Consider the following 23,222-nt stretch of genomic DNA (forward strand, 5'->3'; position numbering starts at 1 on the left):
TAAATTTAATGAAGAAGTTATTTAAATAATTTTAACTCTTTTTAAGACAGAAATTCACTCTTTAGTTTTTTGTAAAACTGAACTTTCGTGTCATAAAAATCTGTTGTTAGAGTTTAAAACAATTTTTACTTCTATTAACTCATAAAATACTCAAAGAAAGAGATAAAAGCTCTGGGTACAAGGTTCTTGTCAATTTTTTTTATTTTCAAGGTTAAAAAAAATCAACATATATATATATATATATATATATATATATATATATATATATATATATATATATATATATATATATATATATGTATATGTAGAATTTCATGTATTCAGCCATTTTAAAAAATCATTTTTCTTTCGCTGTGGCTGCCACCCACATGTGCCACCTGATATTTTGATAACCTTGATACACTTTATATTCTTCATTACATTATGTTTTTGATGTCGTTTCTTCAAATATTCAAAATATTATCAAATTATTTAGAGACACTCTGCAGAGGATTAGTATTGTGTTATCGATGAAAAAATTTTAAAACTCGTTCTAGATCATATTCGCTGAACTTTCTACTTTCCGTCAGATTCTGATATATGATTCTTTAGCTTGATTAGGTTATGGTCAAAAGCTTTTTCAATAAATTTCAATCGTTCGACAATTGATGGTAAATCGAAAATAGATCTAAAATAAAATATCTCTTACATTTAATTGATATTCACAGTGGTAAGTTCAGTCGATCTTTTCATGAAAATTTATATTGAATAACAGATTGCGATATAATATGTACATAATTTCGCCGTAGTTTAAAAAGAATAGCAAGGCTTTATTTAAATGCCTACGTAATTCGTTCCATCGTTTAGTTTTTTCAAACGTTTTTCTAAAACTTACTAATATATTTTTAACTAACCTCAAGGTTTGCAGAATGTTGGTGATTTTTGTTTCCAGCTTCCTCATCTAATAACACAAATTAAAAAAAATAATTATGAGTTAAAAATGAACGAAATGTCGTAATAAAACTTAAGCATTAAAAAATATGAGCTTGCAAAGAAAGGTTAACCTCTTTGTCAAGAATCAATTTATCGACGGGTGGATATAAAGCCATTACAAAGTCGTCAACACTAAACGATGCAATAAACTAGACTTAAAACGGAATAAAAAATAAGTTGTTGCTTATGCTTCAAATATATTTTAAATATATCTAAATTAAGTAAAATGCGTTTGAGGTATGTGCAACAAAAAATTAAAAAAAGAAATAAAAAAAAAAGTTTTAACCGTAGCTAATCAATTAATTTTAAAAACCGCTTGTACAAGTTAAACTAAAAACCAAAGTTTTTAAAAGTTTTAAAATGTTCCTTACGTAGGGCTTAAGGTTATCACATGATCATAAAAAACATCCACTTCTTTGCACTTGTTCAGAGGATAGCTTAATTCTTGAAAAGAATCTTTTGCTTTTTTCAACAAACCTTTACATGCCTAATTTAAAAAATCGAGATTGGTTTATTTTAAATATAGCATTTCTCAATTTATCTTAAATATCTATCTTGGTTTATCTTAAATGCTATATTTAAGATAAACCAAGATAAATATTTAAGATAAACTAGGTTTATTTAAGAATTTTAAGGTATTAAAGTATGTAGAGAATTAAATCTGTGCAATAAGTAAAAGCAAAAACCCTTGTATATAGTTGAAATAATGATAAACAAGCTTCTAAAAAAAAACATATTTAACATCGTGTAACCTGGAGCAACTAAAACTCTATTTATTGATGATAACTGTCGTAAGACGTTGCCAATAAAAATGACAATAGAAAAATTTCAGTGCTTTAACTTTTTAAAGCCATGACATTTAGTTTAGATACACGAAGTAAGAATTCGAAGCTCTAAGTTGTCGTGATAATCAAATTTAAATTTTGAAGATACGAAAAAGTTTAAATGATAGCAGTGGTTACAAATTTTAAATAAAATCCAGAAATGAAGCTCTCTATTCTTTGAATTTACCGAAAGTTATGTGTGTGAGTGAGATGTAATCGTAGAAATAAAGGCGAGTAAATTAAGGCAAACTGTTTACTAGGAAATACACAGGTTTTGAGAGTTTACCAAATATTTGAAAAACAGTGTTGTTGCTATGTTATGTTATTGCTAAAAACAGTGATGTTGCTATGTGTTAAAAATAATAGTAGAGAAATCAGCTTTAGAGGATTCACGTGCAATTAATATTATTTAAAAATAAATAGGTTAATATATATATGCTTTAAGACTTAATATATAAATCAGATATATATGTTTGAATTTAAACAGTACTATTTTCGGAACACAAAGCAGATGTAGATATAATACAAATAAAGAATGTAAGCATAGATGTTGTCCTGAAAAAAAAAACAGATTTAAACAACTGCTAAAAAATATATATACAATTTTTTACTTGAAAAGGGACTTAAGAGCATTAATACAACTTTCCACAGATTTAACTTAGCTATTGGCCAATTTACTGTCCATATGAAAGAGAAATCTGGTCTAGTAATTATAGACGATGAATACAGAGTCCAGTAACCAGATACATAATGAAGACTGTAAAACATAGTGTATGTGAAACTATGATACAAAGTTGTTTTTCATTAAACAAAGTCGGACCAATTTGTTTTTAAAAAAAGAAGTATTATGTCAGCATTTTAAAACAAATCATGTTGCCTTACACAGAATAGGAAATACCAATAACATGATACTTCTCAAAAATTAGTTTTCAGAAGAAGTTAATGAAATCACTTAACTTAAATATTTTTCTTGACTATTGAGTTTATATAAATATAATTTTGTTTTTATAATTGAGTATAATATAATTCTATTGAGTTTATATAAATATAATTTTGTAAGAAGAGTTGTATTTTTATATAAACAGAATTTTTTACTTTTATATAAATTATAATATTATATAAAATGTCCTAGGTCATAATTGGCCCTAGGTCATGTTTGACAACCTTTCTAATGGTTACCACTAACACCTTTAGTTGGGGATGGTTACCACTAAAATATCAAGCATCTCATAGATTTATATGCTATCTTAACTTGATCTTAGATTTTAGGTTTTATGTTCTGTTTTATTTCACTTTATAGACTTTTTTGTTTACTTCAATACAAAATTGTAATTTCACAGTAATGTAAAGCATAATGTTTGAAAAACTTGACCTGGGCTCAATATTTATTTTACCATACAACCACAAATTAACTTTCATGAAAACTTCACTTGGTAACCAATTTGATTTTTTAATTTGTGCACCAACTTGGTTGAAGCTACTATTACTTTTCCAGTTTTAAAAACAAAGTTAAACAATAAGATAAAGAGTCAACAAATATTTCAAGAATGAAAAATATGACCAAATTAGCAGAAAAGTTTACCGCACCATAAGTATGCTAATGGCAGGATTAATTAACAACACTTCATCAGCAGACCATGTCTCTTTATTGTCATCATCACTTTCTTCTAACTCTGAACCTTCTAATTCCGTATCTTCTAATTGAGTATCACCATTAAGCTGCACTTGCTTATGTTTCTCAAAACTCTAAAAACATAAAAAACATCAAACCATTGAAAATAAAATTCTTTTAATGAAAGCTGAAGTACTCATAAAAATGTTTTGTTTATTTACTGACATATTAAAACATCAGGTTTTTCTTAATTCAACTAAATAATCAAATATAGTAAAGATCTATTGAACTAAACCATTTAAATTGAAAAAAACGCACCTCTTTAAGCTCAATCATAGCATCAGACAAAAAGTTATACGTTTTATCAACATTACAAATGAGAGCTGAGCAGTTATCTATAAAATAATGAGTTACATGTATTGAAACTCATGACAAGTCTCATGAAACTTAAAGTGACTAAAATTAATAACAGTAATAAGAAAAGTATACTAATTTTGATTAGGAAACTCAAGCAACCAAAAAGCCACCAAAAAATAAATTGCAAAAAAGATTTTAAGTTGTCACTCAACTAAAACCTTTAACATAACTTGATTTCTTTTCATTAAACGTTTTCAAGTTTTTAAATACATTCATTATATAACACAAAATTAAACACTTCTTCTATTAAAGTCAATTGTAGATTTTTAAACTCTTTTAGGATTTTATTTAGTATTAACAAACTATTCAGTATGCTTTGAAAAAGCTTCTGAAAAAGATTTTTCATAATAGCAACAAATTAATTCTTTTTTTACATAAATACCTGCACTCACTTTCTGTTTAACTCAGTTGCAGGTTATAAAAATATACACATCTCAAAGGAAAGTTTTTGAAGCTTATGAGATGCAAAGCAAGCCATTCATGTTTTAAAAAACACATTTGGCTATAAAAATAACTGTTTTAACAGAGATTTAGCAACTGTCCTGGTTTTGTTGACAACTTTTTGTTTCTAAATACGCATATAAAATCAAATCCTAAACTCTTTTAAAACTTTTTACATAAACATTTAACAAGTAATTTACTGATTCATTTCTCAATTAAACTAATTTCAATTAAAATCTAACTTTGTGAAACTAAACCAAAAACTAAATTAAATGACTAAAACTAAACTAAATGATCATTTCTTACAGCTAAGATAGAAATGTAATTAAATGATCATTTCATGCAGCTAAGATAGAAACTTAATAAAATGTTCATTTCAAACAGATAGGATAGAAATGTAATTAAGTGGTCATTTCAAACAGCTAAAATAGAAACGTAGTTAAATAGCTATTTCAAACAGCTGATAAAGATACATTATCAAATAGTGATTTCATGTAGCTAAGATAGAAACATTGCCACAAGGCCCAAAAACAAAATTTTTAATAATTTAACTTTTAAAATATTAAACTTGAACTTAGTAAATTACTCAATTATGTAAAAGGTTAGATGCTTATTTTTTAATTAACAAAGCCTTTTATTGGCAATTTCTTTAGTAGTTTTTTTTTAAATATATTTTCAATTTTTTTTTGTTTGAGTTAGAATAATAAATGTTAAAGTTATAAAAAAAATTAAATTTATCTTTTCAAATAAAATAAAAATTAAAAAATTAAAAGAGCTTCAAAAATTAAATTATCAAAAATTTACCTGCCGCCCTTTATTAAGTTTTAATAACAATTTATAGTACACATTAAAAATAATTTATAGTACATATTAATAACAATTTATAGTACATGTTAATAACAATTTATAGTACATTTAATTCTGTGTTATGTTTGCATTTTCCCTGCTGCATTTTCCCAATTATTTATTTTCATTTTCCCAATTAGTTTCCCAGGGAGTTGGACAGGCTTCAGTGAGCTATTGACAGAAAAGGACATTTTTAATTAAAAAATTTTAATTATTATCTAAATAAACTTTAACAGATGGGTTTCCTTGACAATTGAGATTTTTTCACTAATTTGGAGTAATTTCTGTAAACCAAGCTCAATATTTTGTTCTCATAGCCATGTAATTATAAGTTTAACAGTGTAAAACTAAGCATTATCATGCATACAAACATCTGTTGCATATTTCAATTAAATGTATCAGGTGATCATGTTGGATTTTCTTGTAACATCTGTTGATACTTGATGGTGTTTACACTTGTAACAGTTATAAATTACAAAAATTTAACTGATGGTTGACATAACCAATTTTTATCATATGTATGTTAAATCATAAAGGTTGGTTATTACAAATAACAATTATAGTTGGCTTTTTTATGATTTAAAGTCATAAAAAGGTAGAAAAACATAAAACTCTGAAAAAAATAAGATTTACTAAAACTAAATTCATATAATACAATTTTTATTTTATGAATAAATGCTGTTATAGTGGCAAATCAGAGATATTTAACAAATTAACTTTTACCTTTGGGCAGTGTTTTAAATAAATCACAGTTGCTCCAGACTTTCCCAATTGCTAGCAGTCTTTGGGCACCTCTTAACATAAAAATATGTAATTGAACATCAACTGATTAAAAAAAGAGAGGATAATTTCAAAGGGTTCATTAAACTAGTCTGCATTTAGGAGCTTTTACACACACACACACACACACACACACACACACACACACACACACACACACACACACACACACACACACACACACACACACAGAATAGAAATATGGTATCTTTATTTCTATCACCTAAAAACAGACTGCTTTAATACTTAATAACATTCATGAAGAAATCATTAAAAGATATTTTAAAAAAGCTTATGAAAGCAATAAACATTCTTGAAAGCAATAAACATTCTTTTGTTTAAAAAATGATTAAAGGAAACCTTTTGCAGTTTTTATCTTAAAAATATAAAATAAACCAAAATAAAAACTTGTAAAAAACTGCTCTCTGCTTTTATTTCAGAAAAGAGGAAACCAGTTTTTCACAATTATATTTTCTGGAAACTGCAATTATCTGTTTTGGTTAAAAACTTACAATAAAAAGCTTGGAGCTCTATTAAATAGCTCTACTAATTACTATAATTAATTAAATAGCTCTATTAATTATTATAATCAATTTTGGCTCCATTAAAAAGTAATATTCTAATTTTGGAAAAGAGTAGCAAATCTGGTGAGCTACAGATGACTTTAAAAACCAATCTCATACAATCTTTTTAAAACCTAACTATCATCTTTGAAATTTTCTTGTGAAATAATATTTGAAAAAATTAACTATACAATTTACAGAGAATTGATAGTAAAAGTTTTTAAAACTTACTCTTTTGTCTTGTCTGTTGCCAATGTGTTCAAAAACCCACATGCACACTCAACAACATCAACAATGCAAGGTTTCAAGTAAGAATGTAAAAATTTTCCTAATAATTACAAAGTTTACAAAGAAGTACGGAATCATTCAGAGTGGTAGGAAGAACAATCTGTGATCTGTAATAAGAATACTCATACTAATAAAACATACAATAACTTGATGTTAACTATGAAAAAGTAATAATTATCATAAAAAAAAATCACCTTCAGAAAGCGGAAATGTTTTGTACCAAGCAAGTAGTACATCAACACTTAGACCTAACTGATGCAATAATGAAGAAAGATCCTTATAAAGAGAAAAAAAAAAAATTAGTCTTAAATTATACAAAAAAGTTAACCTTAAATTAACAATATGACCTTTAGAAAATCTATCAAAATCTTAATACATTAGGTTCAATTTATTCCTAGGTATTATATAAATATTTCTCAACCTGTTCAGAGGGGGGAGGAGGTTTGGAGAATACAACAGACAATATTGTGCATTCTTTAGACACAGCTTCACAGGAAAGACCTGAAATAGATATTGGTTTGTTTGTTTTTGTAAAACTTTTTGAATTCATAAAATAGAAGATAAACATAATTTTAAAAAAATTTTGAACTATACCTATCTTTTCCCAGTGTATAGCTCTATCATAATTTTCTGTAGAAGCTGTATAAAAATAAACAAATCCAAATTTTAATTATTTTGCGATGATGATGATGATGATGATGATGATGATGATGATGATGATGATGATGATGATGATGATGATGATGATGATGATGATGATGATGATGATGATATCAGAGGTTTATGCAATTTAAATTTTACCCTGTAAGTACTTCATTTAATATAAAATACTTACACAAGGTAAAATCAAATCTACATCACCAGTTATTTACAGAACCAAATTTTTATTACAAATCTTGATTATTAATAGACCATGATAAGTATAGTCCTAGCAGAAAATTTTAAGGTAGTAAAAGAGAGCAAAAGTTTGACATTTACCTATAAAAAGGTACCCTAGTTAAAATGGAATTTTAAAAATACATTTAAAACTTCGCTTGTAATATTATTCATCTAAAAACTACCAACACTACACAAAAATGAATATTTGAATGAATCATAATTCTTCAAATCAAAAAACCCAACTTCAAACTGACCTTTTTCATTGACAGCCAAACAATCAAGCTGGTTTTTGAATATCTTTACAAAACTATTCAAAATTGTATCAATTTGTGTCATTTCCTAAATAATTCCAAAACAATGATTATTTATGTAACAGCTATAAACATTAAATGCAATAATTGACTAACAGATTGATGGCACATAGATTGACTGTGGATGCATAAACTTTGTAAAACTCATTTCAATTAAGATAAAAGTGTCAATAAAAGCATGACTTTCTCAATAAATAATCTGTTGATAAAATTTAAAATAGAAACATTTTAGAAACTTACAAATTTTAGTATATTTTGGTAAAAAACAATACTATTATAGCACTTTACCAATATACTACTATTGCACTATTCCTCTAACAAAAAAATAAAACAAAAGTAAATGAAGCTTTACAATATAATAAATATACATTTACATTTAAAAAAAAAGGAATTTTAGGTAGATTAATATGTAATATTGTAACAAATGATTACATAAAATATAAATTGCTCAGCAAGTTCTTTCAATAAATTACTTTTAGAAAGTAGTGTAGAGATTGACAGCAGTTTGAGAAACTAAAAAGTAAACAAGCTAAGAAAAAAAAAATTTTTTTTCTCATATATTCAAATATTACTATTAAAAGCAAACTTTTAAATCTATTTAAGGTTTTTATATTGATTCATGTTACACCTTTTTACAAATATATTCAATATCAGTCTTTACATGTGAAAAAAATCTTTTCAGCACCTTAAAAGATAACAAACATCTTCAACATGCAGTGCAGCAACTGCAGATGTTACTGGATAACTGTGTGATGCTATAAGCACACCAAAAGGTAAGTTCACCACAATTAACCCCATTTGATTAGCCTTTGATATTGAATAAACACTATGGTAATTGTAATGTCTTATAACAAACTTTACTTGTTGTAAATTTATGTCTACAGTAAAGCCATGTCTTATATTTTCAGTTTGAGAATGAATTTTAGTAAAAATATCTAAAAACTGCTCCATTTGGTGAATAGGAAAGTTTTGAAGTTTACCATACATCTCCAATGGAACAAGTGTCTTAGTAAACATAGCCACTCCATCAATAAGATTGTTGCATAAAAGTTTTTCTTCCACAAATGATTTCCAATTTTCATTTGTAGCTGCCATAACATGCCTTAATGTTTTCCAACTCCTCAGAATGTTAGCAAAACTGCATTTTGCTACTTAGAGTATAAAGGACCTAACAAAAACTATAACTCCACCAACAACAGCAGCAAAAGAAACAATAATTTTAGCAATTACAACACTGTAATAAAAAAAATATTAGGCAGTAACTTTTAAATGAAGTAAATTACATAAAAACATACTTAAATATTCTTTGTTGTTTCTGTTGCTACTAAAGATGGTTTTTAACAGATTTAGAATCAGCTCAACATTTTTAACATAATCAGGATTTGCTTTGAGCAACAACAACTTAATAAAAGTAATATATGTAAACTAGGCTAAGGAAAGAGGGGAAACAAAAATAAATAATAGGAAAACTATCAAAATAGTTTATATGAAAAATAGGTACAAAGTTAAAAAAAAAGAAAAGTAAATATATTAGATAAAAAATACTATTATTCAACTACTTCAAAAGTAAAGTCATCAATGATTCTGAAATTATAATTTTTATACACCATGGCATTTTCTTTGCGTAAACATGAACAATATTTATATAAATCTTTCATAAATGGTGGATTCTTGGGGCACCCAGAAAACTCTGCTAAGTTATCATTATAAGCAAATTGATCATCACCCAATTTATGAAAATATTTAGATTTTTCACCTTTCTTTTGTAACTCTAAAACATCTTGTGACATGTTATTAAGCATTTCTTCCTCTGATGGCAGGCATTTTTCTTCTGACAAAACACTGCAAATATAAGCGCACTGTTGATGAATCATTGGAAGTGGACTAGTAAGCCATGGGATACCAACAAATGACAGTGAAGGATATTTTACATGGAATAAATGTTTATATAGTGGAAAAACAGATTGATTCTCATAAATAACTTCACATTCTGACGAAAGAAAAGAAAGATTATATTTATATCCTGTGCAAGGCAAAAACACATCAACAGCAGCTTCAGTTTTATCCTCAAAAATAAAGACTCCACCAGCATTCACATGAGATATGTTGACTTTCTCAATTACATTAGAGGGGAGTTTAGTTGTAAACCTAGGGCCATAATGAGATATAATCACAGAGCGGCATTCTGATGCTAAATCTAGCCCAATATCCAAAGCTGAACTACCTGCACCCTGCAACAAAACAGTTTTTCCTTTGAAATTTGATGAGCATCGGTAGAAACAACTATGGAAACTCACACCTTTAAATCTTTTCAGACCTGCTATCTCTGGCATGTTTGGTGTAGAAAAATGTCTACAAAAACATAAAAAAATTTAAATTCTTATTTGATTTGGATTATAAAACAGTCTTTTTTATGACGCAAAACAAACCAGGTTGTTTTTTTTTTAAATTGTGAAAACACATTACAAATAAATTCAAAATTAAAACCTTCAAAGATGAAGTCTATATGGTTGTTTAAAGTAAAACCTATTACCTGTTGCAAACAATAACAGCATCAAATACACTTTCAAGCCTCAGTTTGCTCTTAAGATTCTCAGTATATACTTTCCATTCAATAAGCTTCTGACGCTCATCAAACACTGGAGCTACCTTAAGAACTTTCATATTGAATAGGATATGATCAGTGACTGAAAAGTGGTCAGCATAATTTTGTAGATACTTTAAAACATCTTCATGATGTAAAAAACTAAGGCCTTCATTTGCATATGGAAAATCTGGGAAATACATCAACTGCTTTGGCAGATTTGTCCTTTAAAAAAAATTTAAAAAGCTAAAATAAAACTTATATATGACTTATATAAAAACTTCATATGAAATAAAAGCAGTTCATTAATGTTAACAAAATCAATGATATATCGCTTAAATTTATTTAAACATTTATATAGTTATTTAAATTTAATGAATATCTAATTCTGCTTTTTAAACTGGATTCATATTGTAACAAAACTAAATACCTCAAATTTTTATACATACTTGAAAAGACTTCTGAATCTAAGTCAACATGTTCTTGATAAGCCCATGTACCCCCAATACAATCACGTTGTTCATATACAACAATACTAAATCTGATCTTAGTTGTAGTATGTAAAAGAAACTTGGCAGCACAAATACCAGACACACCAGCACCTATTATTGCAACCTTTTTAATTTTAAGATCCATTTTATAGATAACACTCCAAGAAAACTTATTTTGAAAGTCAACTATTCATTCTCAAGTTTTGTTTCTTGAAAATTATAAATTGTTAAAAAAAAAAATAATAATAATAAATAGTAATCCCAAACTACAAGTTATGATCAATAAAAAAATAAGATAAATGACAATCATAGGAACCATAACATTAACTATGATCATGATGACAAATAAAACAGAAACTACCAACAACTTTATGATAAGGAAATATAATTATTTTAACCACAACAACTCAAAAAGAACTTAAATACAACTGAGTTGATAATGATCAATAAACTATAAACTATTACATTTTGAATACCAAGTAACATGTATACTCAAAATAATTCACTAGAAAAATGTCACAGAATCTTTTTAAAACTAAAAAAGAAAAATTTGATAAACATGATTAAAGTTAAAATCTCATAAATTATCTTAATGAAATCATTTTTACAAAATTATTTTTTAGCGATGTACATTTTACCAATCAGCAATTTTAGAATTACAAGAAATTTATTCTTGGCAAATCTGTGAATGCAAAATATTAAATATTATATATATTTGAAGTAAAATAAGCATTTAATGGTTAAAATGTTAACATGATTGTAAATAAGCATGTTAAAACATAAAAAATATCTTTTGAACCATAATATCTCTTAAATACTGATAAGTTGAAAAATATTGAAAATTTTACTAAAATAATATACAATATATTATACAATAAAATATTTTTTTAACAAAACTGAACAATAAAAACATCAATTTTCTTCCAACGCTTCTATGACTGCATGAATTAACCGTGAATCACCTAATATATCATTATGCTCTCCGTGTGAAATTATTTTAGAAACTATTTCCTGTTTTTGCTTTCCTTGCCACAACTTACAACCTTCTAAACTTTTCAAGTTTACAGTTCCATCGCCATCGCCAAAACTTATTAAAGGAAAATAGTCTGGAAAACCAGAATCGTAATACAAAACCTCAGGTGTTTGTATAAGGTTACCATAAAAACAGAACATTTTCACACCAGGAGGCTGATCACTCCAAGCCTCAGGGACTGATTTAAGGATTTTACTTGCAATTGGAAAGTTTATATCTTGAAATAAAGCATCATAGTCATTTACAGTATAACTTCTATTCTGGGTCTTCACGATTATCTAAATGTTTAATTAAAATATTTTTATGTCAAAGAATTTAAAAAATTTTAAATATTTTTGTCATAAGATAAAAAAGATATATATAAAATACTTTTGGCATAATATAAAATGAAATACTTTTATATCAAAAAAGAATAAAAAAAAAAATTTTTTTCATCATAAAATAAAAAAAATACAGATAACTCTTTATACATTTATCATAAACTCATTAATTGTCTGTGAGAATTTACCTCTTGATCTTGCCAAAATCTTTTATCTGGTAATATAAAAGCAAGACTAGCAAATGTACGCTGAAAAGCTCTCAATGTAATTGGTTTGTCAAGAATTTCTGGAATTCCGAAGCCATCACCAGATATGTATGCCTGCACAGCTTTAACAGATCCACCAAAAACACCTAAAAGGAGGAAAGTTAAAAGAAAAAAAAAAAAGTTTTTTTAAATCTTTTAGACAATTCTGCAAAAAGTTATTACAATAATACTTGCTCATTTGTAACCTAGTTTTTAGTTTTAATTGTAACTAGGTAAAGAGCCACTCACTCTTTTTATTGAAAAGACTATGATTATTGTTGTCTCTTCTTTAATGTAAACTTTACCTATTTACAAAAGTATTTAACAAAAATTAGATTACATAAATCTGCGCATCAAAACTTAAACATCTAAAATTCTTTTGATAAATTATCTTGGGAATAACTCAATACTACTGTTTTATTGAAAGTGTTCTAATTTGTTAAATAACTCAAAATAAATTGAGTTATTTAACAAATAATAGCAATAATGTATGAACGAGTAAATAAGTCAACCACTTATTTTTAACTGAAAAGAGTAGTTCAAAATTTTTACAGATCTTTAATGTAATGTGTATTTTCCACAGTTAAAGTCATTTAAAATGGATTAAATGTGTTCTTAAGGAACAAATTTCATCCATTTTAAATGACTTTAAAATCTTAACTTACACACCAGTATATGGTATAATAATTAAGCCAAGAACATTTTATTATAGATCAGGTCTTAACAAAGGTATGAATAAACAATAGACTTACCTGATATTGTTATCCAGGCCTTAATAAATTTATCTTTCCATGTTTGAGGTTGCCTTTGCAAAAAGTATAGTGAGTATGGAGCACCCATGCTGTGTGATATCAACATAACTGATATGTTACCATTTTCAAAATAAGATTGCTCAATCAATAAACGCAAACTTTCAAAATAATCTTCAGCAGAACCTATTAATAAAAAATCAACAAAAAGAAGTTTTTAAAATAATTTTCAGGAGGATTTTTAATACTTAACTAAAAAAAACTTTAGAAAAATATGACAGGCTGGGAATAAAAGATTTCAACTATCTCTGGAAAACTCTTGATTAAAATATTGTGTATATCACATGTTTGTGTATTCTCACAATAATCAAATATTGAAAATAAAATTGCACACAAGGATTTTTATAATTGAAGATTTTACGTGATAGGAATTTGACTACTTTTGTATATTTTATGTTTTTACACTTTGAAACTTAACACTTCTTTGTTTAAAAATAAAAACCTTTCTTGATATCAATTACAATGCACTTGCTTTTAATTTGTATATCCATCTGAAAGCATTCAATTTTTTTTTTTTAAATTAAACTTGCTTCAGAATTTGCTTCTTTTTAAATGATTAGAAACTGCAAGAGATTCTTCAAAGATGGCAATACAATTTTTAATAAAATTGTCTTGCTTTCACTTATAAACAGTAAGGTCAGAAACCTAAAAATTGATGCTTCAATTAAGTTTGATGATTGGAACATATTAGAAATAGTAACATTCCGAAATTATCACAATTTCACTATTTGCTGTCTACTGGATCATATTCAAACAAATTATTGTAAAGTTTTGAAGAATCTAAAGTATTAACATTTTAAGTATCTAAGAAATTCAAGAATGCATTGATATGAAAACAAAAATGAACGAAAAAAACCCTATATATTAAAGCCTGTGATTAAATTTTATCTTTATGAATTCACCTTTGAACTTTATTTGCAAAAAAGAATGATAAGTGACTTGAAGGTAAATAAGAACTTCTACAATGAAAGCCAAAGTAGAAAAAAAAATTTGTCCGTTTATATATAATTGGTTTAAATATTTACATTATTAACTTGAACAAACCTAACTTTATAATAAAATTTTAAATTGAGGAGCCACAAGGAGTTACTATTATAAAACTATTTCAAAATATGAAAAAATTTCTGAACAGTTAAGACAAAATATTTGTTGCAGTGTTAGCATCCAGTGTAGTGAATATGCTAAATCTAAGTAATTAATTAGTAGATGGGTATTCATGATGAGATTATATAAATAAAAATAATATGAGATGGCACTAATAAAAATATTATATAATATCATAAAAATAAAAATAATATCCAGCTGAATCTCACAACCAATCTCAGGAATTCTCAGTCACAAAAGAAACACATTTGTGGCATCTGATTTTTAAATTTAAAAATCTGAATAATGAAATAGTGTTTGGTACTTTCAAAATTTTATAAAAATATTATGGCTTACATCAGCATTTCTTTTTTCTTGAGGGTAATCCAGTAAATTTAGAAGTAATGTTAAGACTTCAGTGTCTATTAATTTTAGGAAACATTTTCAATAGGTTCTCCCCCTCAAAATTTTGACAGGGTGCTTTTTTTATTTTTTATCATGCACTGGATGCTTTCACATGGATTATTTTTTTTATAAAATTTAACTGACAGTATTTATTTGCTTCAATGAACATTTACTATTTGTATTAAAGAAATTAAATATTATCTGTTAAAAAAAACTACTAAAAGATTTACAGAATATCCTAGCAAGTTTGAATAATATAAAGACACTTATTTTTTTAACTTTCTTTGAGCTTATACTTAAAGACATTTTTTTTTAAACAAAAAATCTCAGAATGCAAGTTTTCTTTTTTAAAAAAAAATCTTACTTTCTGATTAATAAAAAAATATTCATTTCCAGTCTGTTTGTTATAGCATGCTATATGATGTTATGTTTTGTTATAACAAAAAATATTTGCATCATTCTATCCCAAATGGATTAATGACCCTTAAATGGACCACCTCAGATTTTGATAAAACTTGTTGGGGTGGTTTGTATCAATGTTGGGACCTTAAGCAATCAAGATATGTTATGAAATTGACTTAAAACAAGTTTTCAATATCTCAGTTTCAATATCTCAATATTTCAGTTTTTTTTATTTAACAAAAATTTGAGAAATTTACTTTACTTTGAAAGACTTATTTTAAATTAAATACTTTTTAAATTTATTTCCAAAAATTCTAAAAATTCATGTATACTTAATGTTTTTTACTTATTTTTAAGTTTCAAAAAAGGCTTTATTTTTATCATGTAAACATCACTTACTCTTTGAATATAATACACCTAGTGATCTAATATTCTGAAAAAACATACTTCAATTAATGTGAATAAAAAATGTCAAGAAAAAATTTTGATGTGATTCAAAGTAACAAAACTTTTGATTCTAAAACAATTTTTAAAAAAACCTGAGTATGGGAAGCAGCTTTTTTGAATAAAAAGTCCAATTTGATTAATAGCAACTTGAAGTCTAGATTTTAAGAGAAAGCTCTTCAAAATCAGAAAAATGTAAACAAATTTTGCTGAAGAGAAAAGATTCTCTTTCCCAAAACCACAAAAGACTTTAAAATAAAACTTTTAGGATTTTCTAATCTAAATGATATACACCAACACAACAACTTTCAGTAGTTGTTGAAAGTTAAAGTGGTCCATGTAGAACCTTCTAAACATTCGGTTCATTTGACATGGAATGGTTTATTTGTATATTAAAGGTATACAAAAATAGAAAAGTATAAAACATACTAGGATCATAGCGAAAATCATATGGTGCAGCTCTTAATGTTGTCCCTCTTACATAGCCAGCTAAGCGAGTTAAAGCATCAACAAATGGGAAAAAGTATATACCAGGGCCGTGGAAATTAGGATCTAACCACTCAATAGCTGATGTATTGCCAAAGTCTGGTACTCTGGTATAAACACCTTGTGAGTTTTCCATCTTTTTTGTAGCGTCATTGTAATTTAACCTATGAGTGCTTAACTATGTTATTATTTAGCTTTATATATATATTTAAAAAAAAAAATTTAGGAGACACTAATATGCTTAAGTAAATAAATTTTTGTGCTAATTTTTCATTCAAGTTCCAAAACTTTTATGTTTATAACCTTTTTTTTTTTTTTTTTTTTTTTTCAACTCTGAAAAATTGTTTGAAATATAAGTAATATTTAAAGTTTTTGTAATAATAGTTAGGAAATACAAGAGTTTTTGAAAATGATAAATTTAAGGTTCCTATACTTAACAAGCTAAACGTTAATTAAGTAGATAAAAAAAGTAATAATTTCATTGATATCTGAATAAAGACAAAAAAACAATGGTTATCAAACTGAAGCTGTTTAACTGATGATATTTAACTGAAATTATTTGCTTTTCCTATATTTTTTTAATGAAATGATTTGATCACAAAAGACCTAGCAATGTAAATCAGTAAAAAAAATCACTAACTTCATATTATCAACCCAACACTGTTCAGCTAAGGGAAGAAGCTCTACTACATTTAGCCATATTGTGAACCAATCAGGGTATTGCCTATAGCACCAATAATGCAAACTTTCATTTCGATTTAATTTTGCTTGTAACTGACTCCCTCCAATACCAGGAACTAAATTTTAAAAATTACTACGATCAAAGGTATAACAGAAGAGTATAAGAGATCAGCTTTTAAGATTTCATGAAGGTAGCATGTCTACAGTTTTTCACCTTTAAAAGTTTAACTATTTTAATTATTAAGATGTATTGAAAATGAATAATTTTAAATATAGCTATGGATTTCTCGTTTTATTTTTTAACTATTTTTAAAAAATTAGACTTACCAATAATTATCGGCGTAAGAGAATCGCCATTATTTAAACAAATTAATAAAAGTGTTACTTTTAAAATGCTGTACTGAACATTCATTTTTGTTCACATCAGCTAGCCACATATGTACAACTGGAGCTTACTTTGATAAATCTTGTCATGTGCGGAACTATTTGAAACAATTTAACAGAAAAGCTTATTAAAATCAGCTATTTAATTACGCCAATAATTACGTAAGCGGTTTAAATATTTCAGTCGGCAAAATAGGCGACGATCTTGTCCCCAAAAAAGAACAAAGATAATTTTTACGACTGCCACTACCTATTGCAGTAATGACCTTTTAATAATATAGTAGTTTTAAATAGCTGTGGCACAGGCTGATCAAATTGAAAAAATATATTTGTTTCACAGTTCTTGATTTTATAAATCACATTATGAAAAAAGCCAATTTAATTTGGAAATTTGGAAACAATTATTATCATTATTAAAGAATTGTTTAAGTGGGTGCGTTAATATTAAAGAATACTAAGTTGCATTAGCAACAAAATTAAGAAAACGACACAACAAAGAAAATAAATTTTTGCGTGTTTTTATATTTTTCTTTTTAATAATAGTAACATTGTTCACAATTTTTCAAATTGACAAAAGATTGTTCACGCTTGGTTAAATTAAGAAGCTTTTTTCATACTTCAAAAAATTGTGAAGTAACTTGAAAGTTTACATATGAATTCTCCCCCTGTGTTTACAAGCAGTAGATATGTGTAGATAGACGTTAGTTTGTACCCAACAGACTAACTATGCAACTGAAATCAACAGCGACTATTTTTATCTTGACTTCGTGTGTCATTGGTAAAAAATTGTCAATTTCCCCTTCTAAAAATAAAAATGGCAACCAGTTCACAGTGGGAAAAGAATGATCTAAAACAAAAAAAAACAGAAAAAAAAAATTAAAAAATTAAAAAAAAACTTTTTAATTAGCATATATTGTATTAGGCTAGGAATTAGGGAGTTTATTTTTCAGGCTAAAAATCATACTGAAAAGTGTTTTTCTGCATTCTACTTAATTTAAATGTGGGCTCTTAGCTTCAACAAAAGTAATGAGCGTCAAAATGTGTTAGAAAAAAAATCATCAAATAGTGTTCTTTACGCTCCAGCTCGTATGTTTGCCAAACGCTAGGTTCGCTACTGATATTTTTATAAAAAAAAGTAGCAATGCAGCCATCAAAAGTTAAAGAACATCAGATGTTCTTAGTTTATTCTTGGACTGTAGTATTATGCATATTTAAATTTTTTACTATTTATTAAGATTTAAAATAAGAATAAGGGTTGAAAGAAGTTGTAAACCTTCATCTTAGAGCAACTTCGGTACTGTGAAAAATTACCTTGATATCTGGACTAAAATATGAAGGATGCAGAGAGCTTCCTCTATCCACGGCACTAGGCTTGAAAAGATGTTGCGGTTTCTTGGAGCTATATTGACAACTTGTTTAATAGTCTTTCATTCTTTACAGCTGAAAAGTGTTTTTTAATCTTTTAAAATTGTCGTATCTTAGTATTGCTTTTTACACTTTTTAATGTTCAATATATGTTATAACTTAAGATTTGATTGTTCAAAGAAATTATCAAACCGAATAAGTATTTCTTGTTTATCCTCTTTGTGCAATGTTTTTTTGAATTGTACAACTGATACCAACTCTTCATTGGACAGAAGATTGCATTGAAAATAAATGAAGTTTCTTATATAATGTAAAAATTTAAATGTAGTTCTTTGGCCTCCTTAGTGGTTGTTGCCATCAATATTTTGTTGTGAAGGGTAGTGGTATTACCATGCGGTTTTTTTACCATACGTTTTTACGGTAGGGCGGGGCTAGTCGTGCGATTTTTACTAAACCTAATAGATCTCTTGAACGGTGCGTCGGATTTACATTATTTTTTCACTATTAGAAAGATAATTTTATCTGCTAAAAATTGCATAGAAAAAAAAATTTTTTTAGATTTTTTTGAGAAAATATTCTCTAAAGTTTACCAAGCCGCTCAACCCCACAGTGGGGTAAGTTAAAAAAAAAGGCAGTAAGTTAAAATTTATATTTCTGAACTTTTTGACTTATACATTTTATTGACTAAGTAATATTTAAGTAAAAATAATTTTAAAAGAAGCTAAAATTTTATAGTGTTAAATCACATTAAAATATTTTTAAAAAAAAAGAATTTCAGATATTAAAAAAAAGAACTTCTTATATTTTAAATTGTTAAGAGTATTTAGTAATAATAAATTTAAATTAATGATTCATTTAGTAATGATTAATTTAAGTGTTCATGGACCTTAAAACGTTTACCCAACGAAATGTTTCTCCATGTCCGATAATGCCCGTTTTATTAATTTTTTGCAAACCTGCTCAACTTACCCCGATTAGATTAGGTGATACTAACGTAAGTTTATAAAAAGAGCTATAATAGTTAGGGAAATATGGCTAAGTATAATGGAAAGTCAAATAAATGGGTAAAATATTAATACTTAAGAGTTGCCAAATAATATACCTATCTTTCATCCATTAGATGTTTTGTCATTTGATGCGTAGTTTTTGAGATATTTTAGCTGCCCAACTTGCCCTATGCTCAACTAGCCCCGCCCTACCCTACATATAATTTTGTCACACCAAAGGATTTGCTGTTTTTAAAAGAATGAAAAGTTGTATTTTAACAAGCTTCAGATTTTTCTAAAAAGACTGAAATTAGTACTTTAATTGTTATTATTTGTTGCCAACAGAAAAACCAAATAACAATGTTATAAACAAAAAAATATGAAAAACACAGTTTCTGAGAAATGCACAGTTGTAAAATTTTCGGAAAATAATCTTTTTTCAAATAGTTTTTGAGAAATAACCAATCAAACTATTTAAAAGAGTAACGTATAAGAATACTTTGCAATATTTAAAATATCGTTGAAATTATCAAAGAATTTCTTTTATTATGCTACTAAAGATATTATGGATGTAGCTAGAAATGCTTCTATGATTAAATTACAGATTTTTATTTTAGAAAGTAAGATCTAAGGAAGTATGGTTTAATATGTAATAAATAAAAGAAACCAAAAAATAGATAAACTTTCTAAATCTAAAGCCTTCTTAAATATAAATCAATTTAAAACGCTTCTGTGAAAACTTTACTTATATACCACTTTAAACCATTTTTGTTTTGCATGACTTCCTCATCCGTTTGTAACCAGTTAAAACCAAAATAAAATAAATAATTTCTGATACAATTTAATTATCAATCTTGATTTTGTGTATACTTGTTCATTTTAAAGCTAAATGTGTTTATTTAAATTTTACAGAGTGTGATTAAAAAAAAAAACTACAAGTTTACAACGATTTGAATTTTGCTGAAATTGAGCAATGCCCAGTAAATGTTTACTCAAGAATTTTGAGATTTCACAAGTCTTATATCGCAAACAAGTTTACATTTCATACTCTTATTGTTTGACTTTAAAACTGAATTTTTTTTTCAAATAAACAATCAAATTTCCTGAATGTTATAAACTGTAAAGTTTAAACCCAAATTAATGTTTTCATATTTAGCCAGATTTCCAGACATATATGCATCTCTAACTGTAAAATTGTCTTTTCTCAAAGAAAACTTTCCAAGAATGAAGAACTGATGATACAAAATTAAGTGTTTTAAATACTTATTTTAGTATTATCAAATACCTAATATTTTCCAATATAATATATTTACAACAATATAATGTATTTATAACAAGATAATATTTTTGCAACAATATGTTTATAACAGTGTAATATATTAACAACAATGTAATATATTTATAACAAGGTAATATATTTATAACAAGATACTATAATAACAACTAATTAGTTTTCTTCAAAACAGTATTTTAGCTTTGTTCAAAAATAAATCAAAGATTTTCCTTGAAGAACATTTGGCATGGAAAATTACTATGGTCCAGGCCTCGCAGTTTATTATGAATAACATGGGTTTCTCATTTAAGTTCATCAGTTAAACCAAGTTTTTCATAATAAAATGAAATGTTTAAAAAACACAGTTAACATTTAATTGGACAAAACCTGTTATATATTTGATTAAAATGAAAGTTTTCTTGAACTTTTTTACATATCTATCTTTTGGATTATTTTAACATTAAATTATTAACTTGCTTTCAGTGTCTTACAAACCATTATGACATTTTAACAAGCAGCTGATGTTGGTTCAATAAATCCCGATTCTGGGACATAGTGAATTGCTTAAGCTAACATGCTTCCTTCAAATATTTTGCTTTCTTCTATAATGATAGGTTTGGTTTCAATATTTTAATTTTGCATTAGGCTTTAGGTATTTATATCTTATTTCTTGAACAACAGATGCAAAACTTTGCTTACTTTGTTTTCATTCTATTGATATCCACTTTGTTTTATTGAATTGATACTCTTTTTTTTTCAATATAATGAGTAGTTGAGACAAACAAGAATAAACACAAATAAGCTTTTAATATTAATAATTCTTTATCGAAATAATATGGATCTGACCACGAATTCTCTAGGCTTCATCGAATGAAGGATTCTCAAAGCTATGATTTATGTTTAAAAATCTGACAGATTCACTTCTAGGTTTTGTCTTAAACCAATTGTTTCCTGCGATTTCATCTGTCACAGACCATAAATTTGAAAATACAGCACCAATTGAGCGACGCTAGCTGTAAATAAAAATGATAATGAAATAAAAATAAAAATGATAATGAAATAAAAATAAAAATGATAATGAAATAAAAATAAAAATGATAATGAAATAAAAATAAAAATGATAATGAAATAAAAATAAAAATGATAATGAAATAAAAATAAAAATGATAATGAAATAAAAATAAAAATGATAATGAAATAAAAATAAAAATGATAATGAAATAAAAATAAAAATGATAATGAAATAAAAATAAAAATGATAATGAAATAAAAATAAAAATGATAATGAAATAAAAATAAAAATGATAATGAAATAAAAATAAAAATGATAATGAAATAAAAATAAAAATGATAATGAAATAAAAATAAAAATGATAATGAAATAAAAATAAAAATGATAATGAAATAAAAATAAAAATGATAATGAAATAAAAATAAAAATGATAATGAAATAAAAATAAAAATGATAATGAAATAAAAATAAAAATGATAATGAAATAAAAATAAAAATGATAATGAAATAAAAATAAAAATGATAATGAAATAAAAATAAAAATGATAATGAAATAAAAATAAAAATGATAATGAAATAAAAATAAAAATGATAATGAAATAAAAATAAAAATGATAATGAAATCTATGTACTTATTATTTAGATAAAGTTAAAGAATCTCTTTAATTATTTTACATATTTTTTTCTTGCACGCGAATTTCTTGATATATATATATATTTCATTACGATCACACCTAATCGAACAACATGTGCCGCCGGAAGATGAGGTGTGGCGTATTATAGCCAGATGATTGGCACAATCTTCATTAAACCACAACTGCCATATCTTAAAAAGATAGAAAAAAAGCACCATCATCACTTTCTAGGTTTTGTATTTAGGCGATAAACGCTACAAAAGTGGTCCAACGAGTCTGCACCACCCATATATATTTGTTGAATAAATAAAACAAAAATAAGTGATATTTCTTAAAAAGTTACCTCAGTGGAATATAACCGTAATAATCGCAATAATAACATTTTCACTTGGCCTTTTGGCAGTTAAACAAAATTTAATATATTTCCTTATGTTTTTCACGCCATCCGTTTGGAAAAATTACTTTATCTCACCCTTTATTTGAAATGTTCGATTCTGATTGGTTGTTACAAAAAATCTGAGGTGAGCCAAAACTAGTAAAAGCGATAGTAAAGTATCATTGTGTGTCAGAATTGTTTCCTTTTCCGTTTCTTCAAATGATGTTAGAAAGGTTATAGTTTTAAAGTTTTGAATTGAAAATTTGACGTGCGTA

At 26.1% G+C, this 23,222-nt stretch overlaps 2 protein-coding genes across 7 annotated transcripts; both read right to left on the reverse strand.

Annotated features, from left to right (window-relative positions):
• Positions 1 to 292: 292 nt before the first annotated feature.
• On the reverse strand, positions 293 to 11,246 carry LOC145193348 (uncharacterized). 4 transcript variants are annotated; one of them, XM_090100900.1, is made up of 12 exons: positions 10,967 to 11,246; positions 7,338 to 7,382; positions 7,165 to 7,244; positions 6,938 to 7,019; positions 6,687 to 6,783; positions 5,836 to 5,906; positions 3,727 to 3,803; positions 3,384 to 3,542; positions 1,344 to 1,459; positions 1,044 to 1,104; positions 894 to 940; positions 293 to 667 (listed from the first exon to the last, which is right to left on the reverse strand). In XM_090100900.1, exons 1-12 carry the CDS (start codon positions 11,151 to 11,153, stop codon positions 556 to 558), a joined length of 1,134 nt encoding a protein of 377 aa, XP_089957026.1. In that variant the 5' UTR covers positions 11,154 to 11,246; the 3' UTR covers positions 293 to 555. The 4 variants fall into 4 exon arrangements, with proteins under 4 accessions (XP_089957026.1, XP_089957027.1, XP_079926939.2 ...); XM_090100901.1 differs by lacking the exon at positions 10,967 to 11,246 and adding an exon at positions 7,877 to 8,314; XM_080070813.2 differs by lacking the exons at positions 293 to 667; positions 894 to 940; positions 1,044 to 1,104; ... (6 more) ...; positions 7,165 to 7,244; positions 7,338 to 7,382 and adding exons at positions 9,402 to 10,285; positions 10,467 to 10,742 and having other exon boundaries at positions 10,948 to 11,246.
• Positions 11,247 to 11,686: 440 nt separating this feature from the next.
• Positions 11,687 to 20,562, reverse strand: LOC149882755 (lysosomal phospholipase A and acyltransferase-like). 3 transcript variants are annotated; one of them, XM_090100903.1, is made up of 6 exons: positions 17,302 to 17,443; positions 16,876 to 17,032; positions 16,179 to 16,399; positions 13,359 to 13,541; positions 12,550 to 12,713; positions 11,687 to 12,319 (listed from the first exon to the last, which is right to left on the reverse strand). In XM_090100903.1, exons 1-6 carry the CDS (start codon positions 17,351 to 17,353, stop codon positions 11,921 to 11,923), a joined length of 1,176 nt encoding a protein of 391 aa, XP_089957029.1. In that variant the 5' UTR covers positions 17,354 to 17,443; the 3' UTR covers positions 11,687 to 11,920. The 3 variants fall into 3 exon arrangements, with proteins under 3 accessions (XP_089957029.1, XP_089957028.1, XP_089957030.1); XM_090100902.1 differs by having other exon boundaries at positions 17,244 to 17,429; XM_090100904.1 differs by lacking the exons at positions 16,179 to 16,399; positions 17,302 to 17,443 and adding an exon at positions 20,405 to 20,562.
• Positions 20,563 to 23,222: the final 2,660 nt, after the last annotated feature.

Source organism: Hydra viridissima, unplaced genomic scaffold (genome assembly GCF_058129835.1).
Source record: "Hydra viridissima isolate aposymbiotic clone 2 unplaced genomic scaffold, HvirCarnegie_v1 scaffold_10, whole genome shotgun sequence".
NCBI classification, from domain to species: Eukaryota; Metazoa; Cnidaria; class Hydrozoa; order Anthoathecata; family Hydridae; genus Hydra; species Hydra viridissima.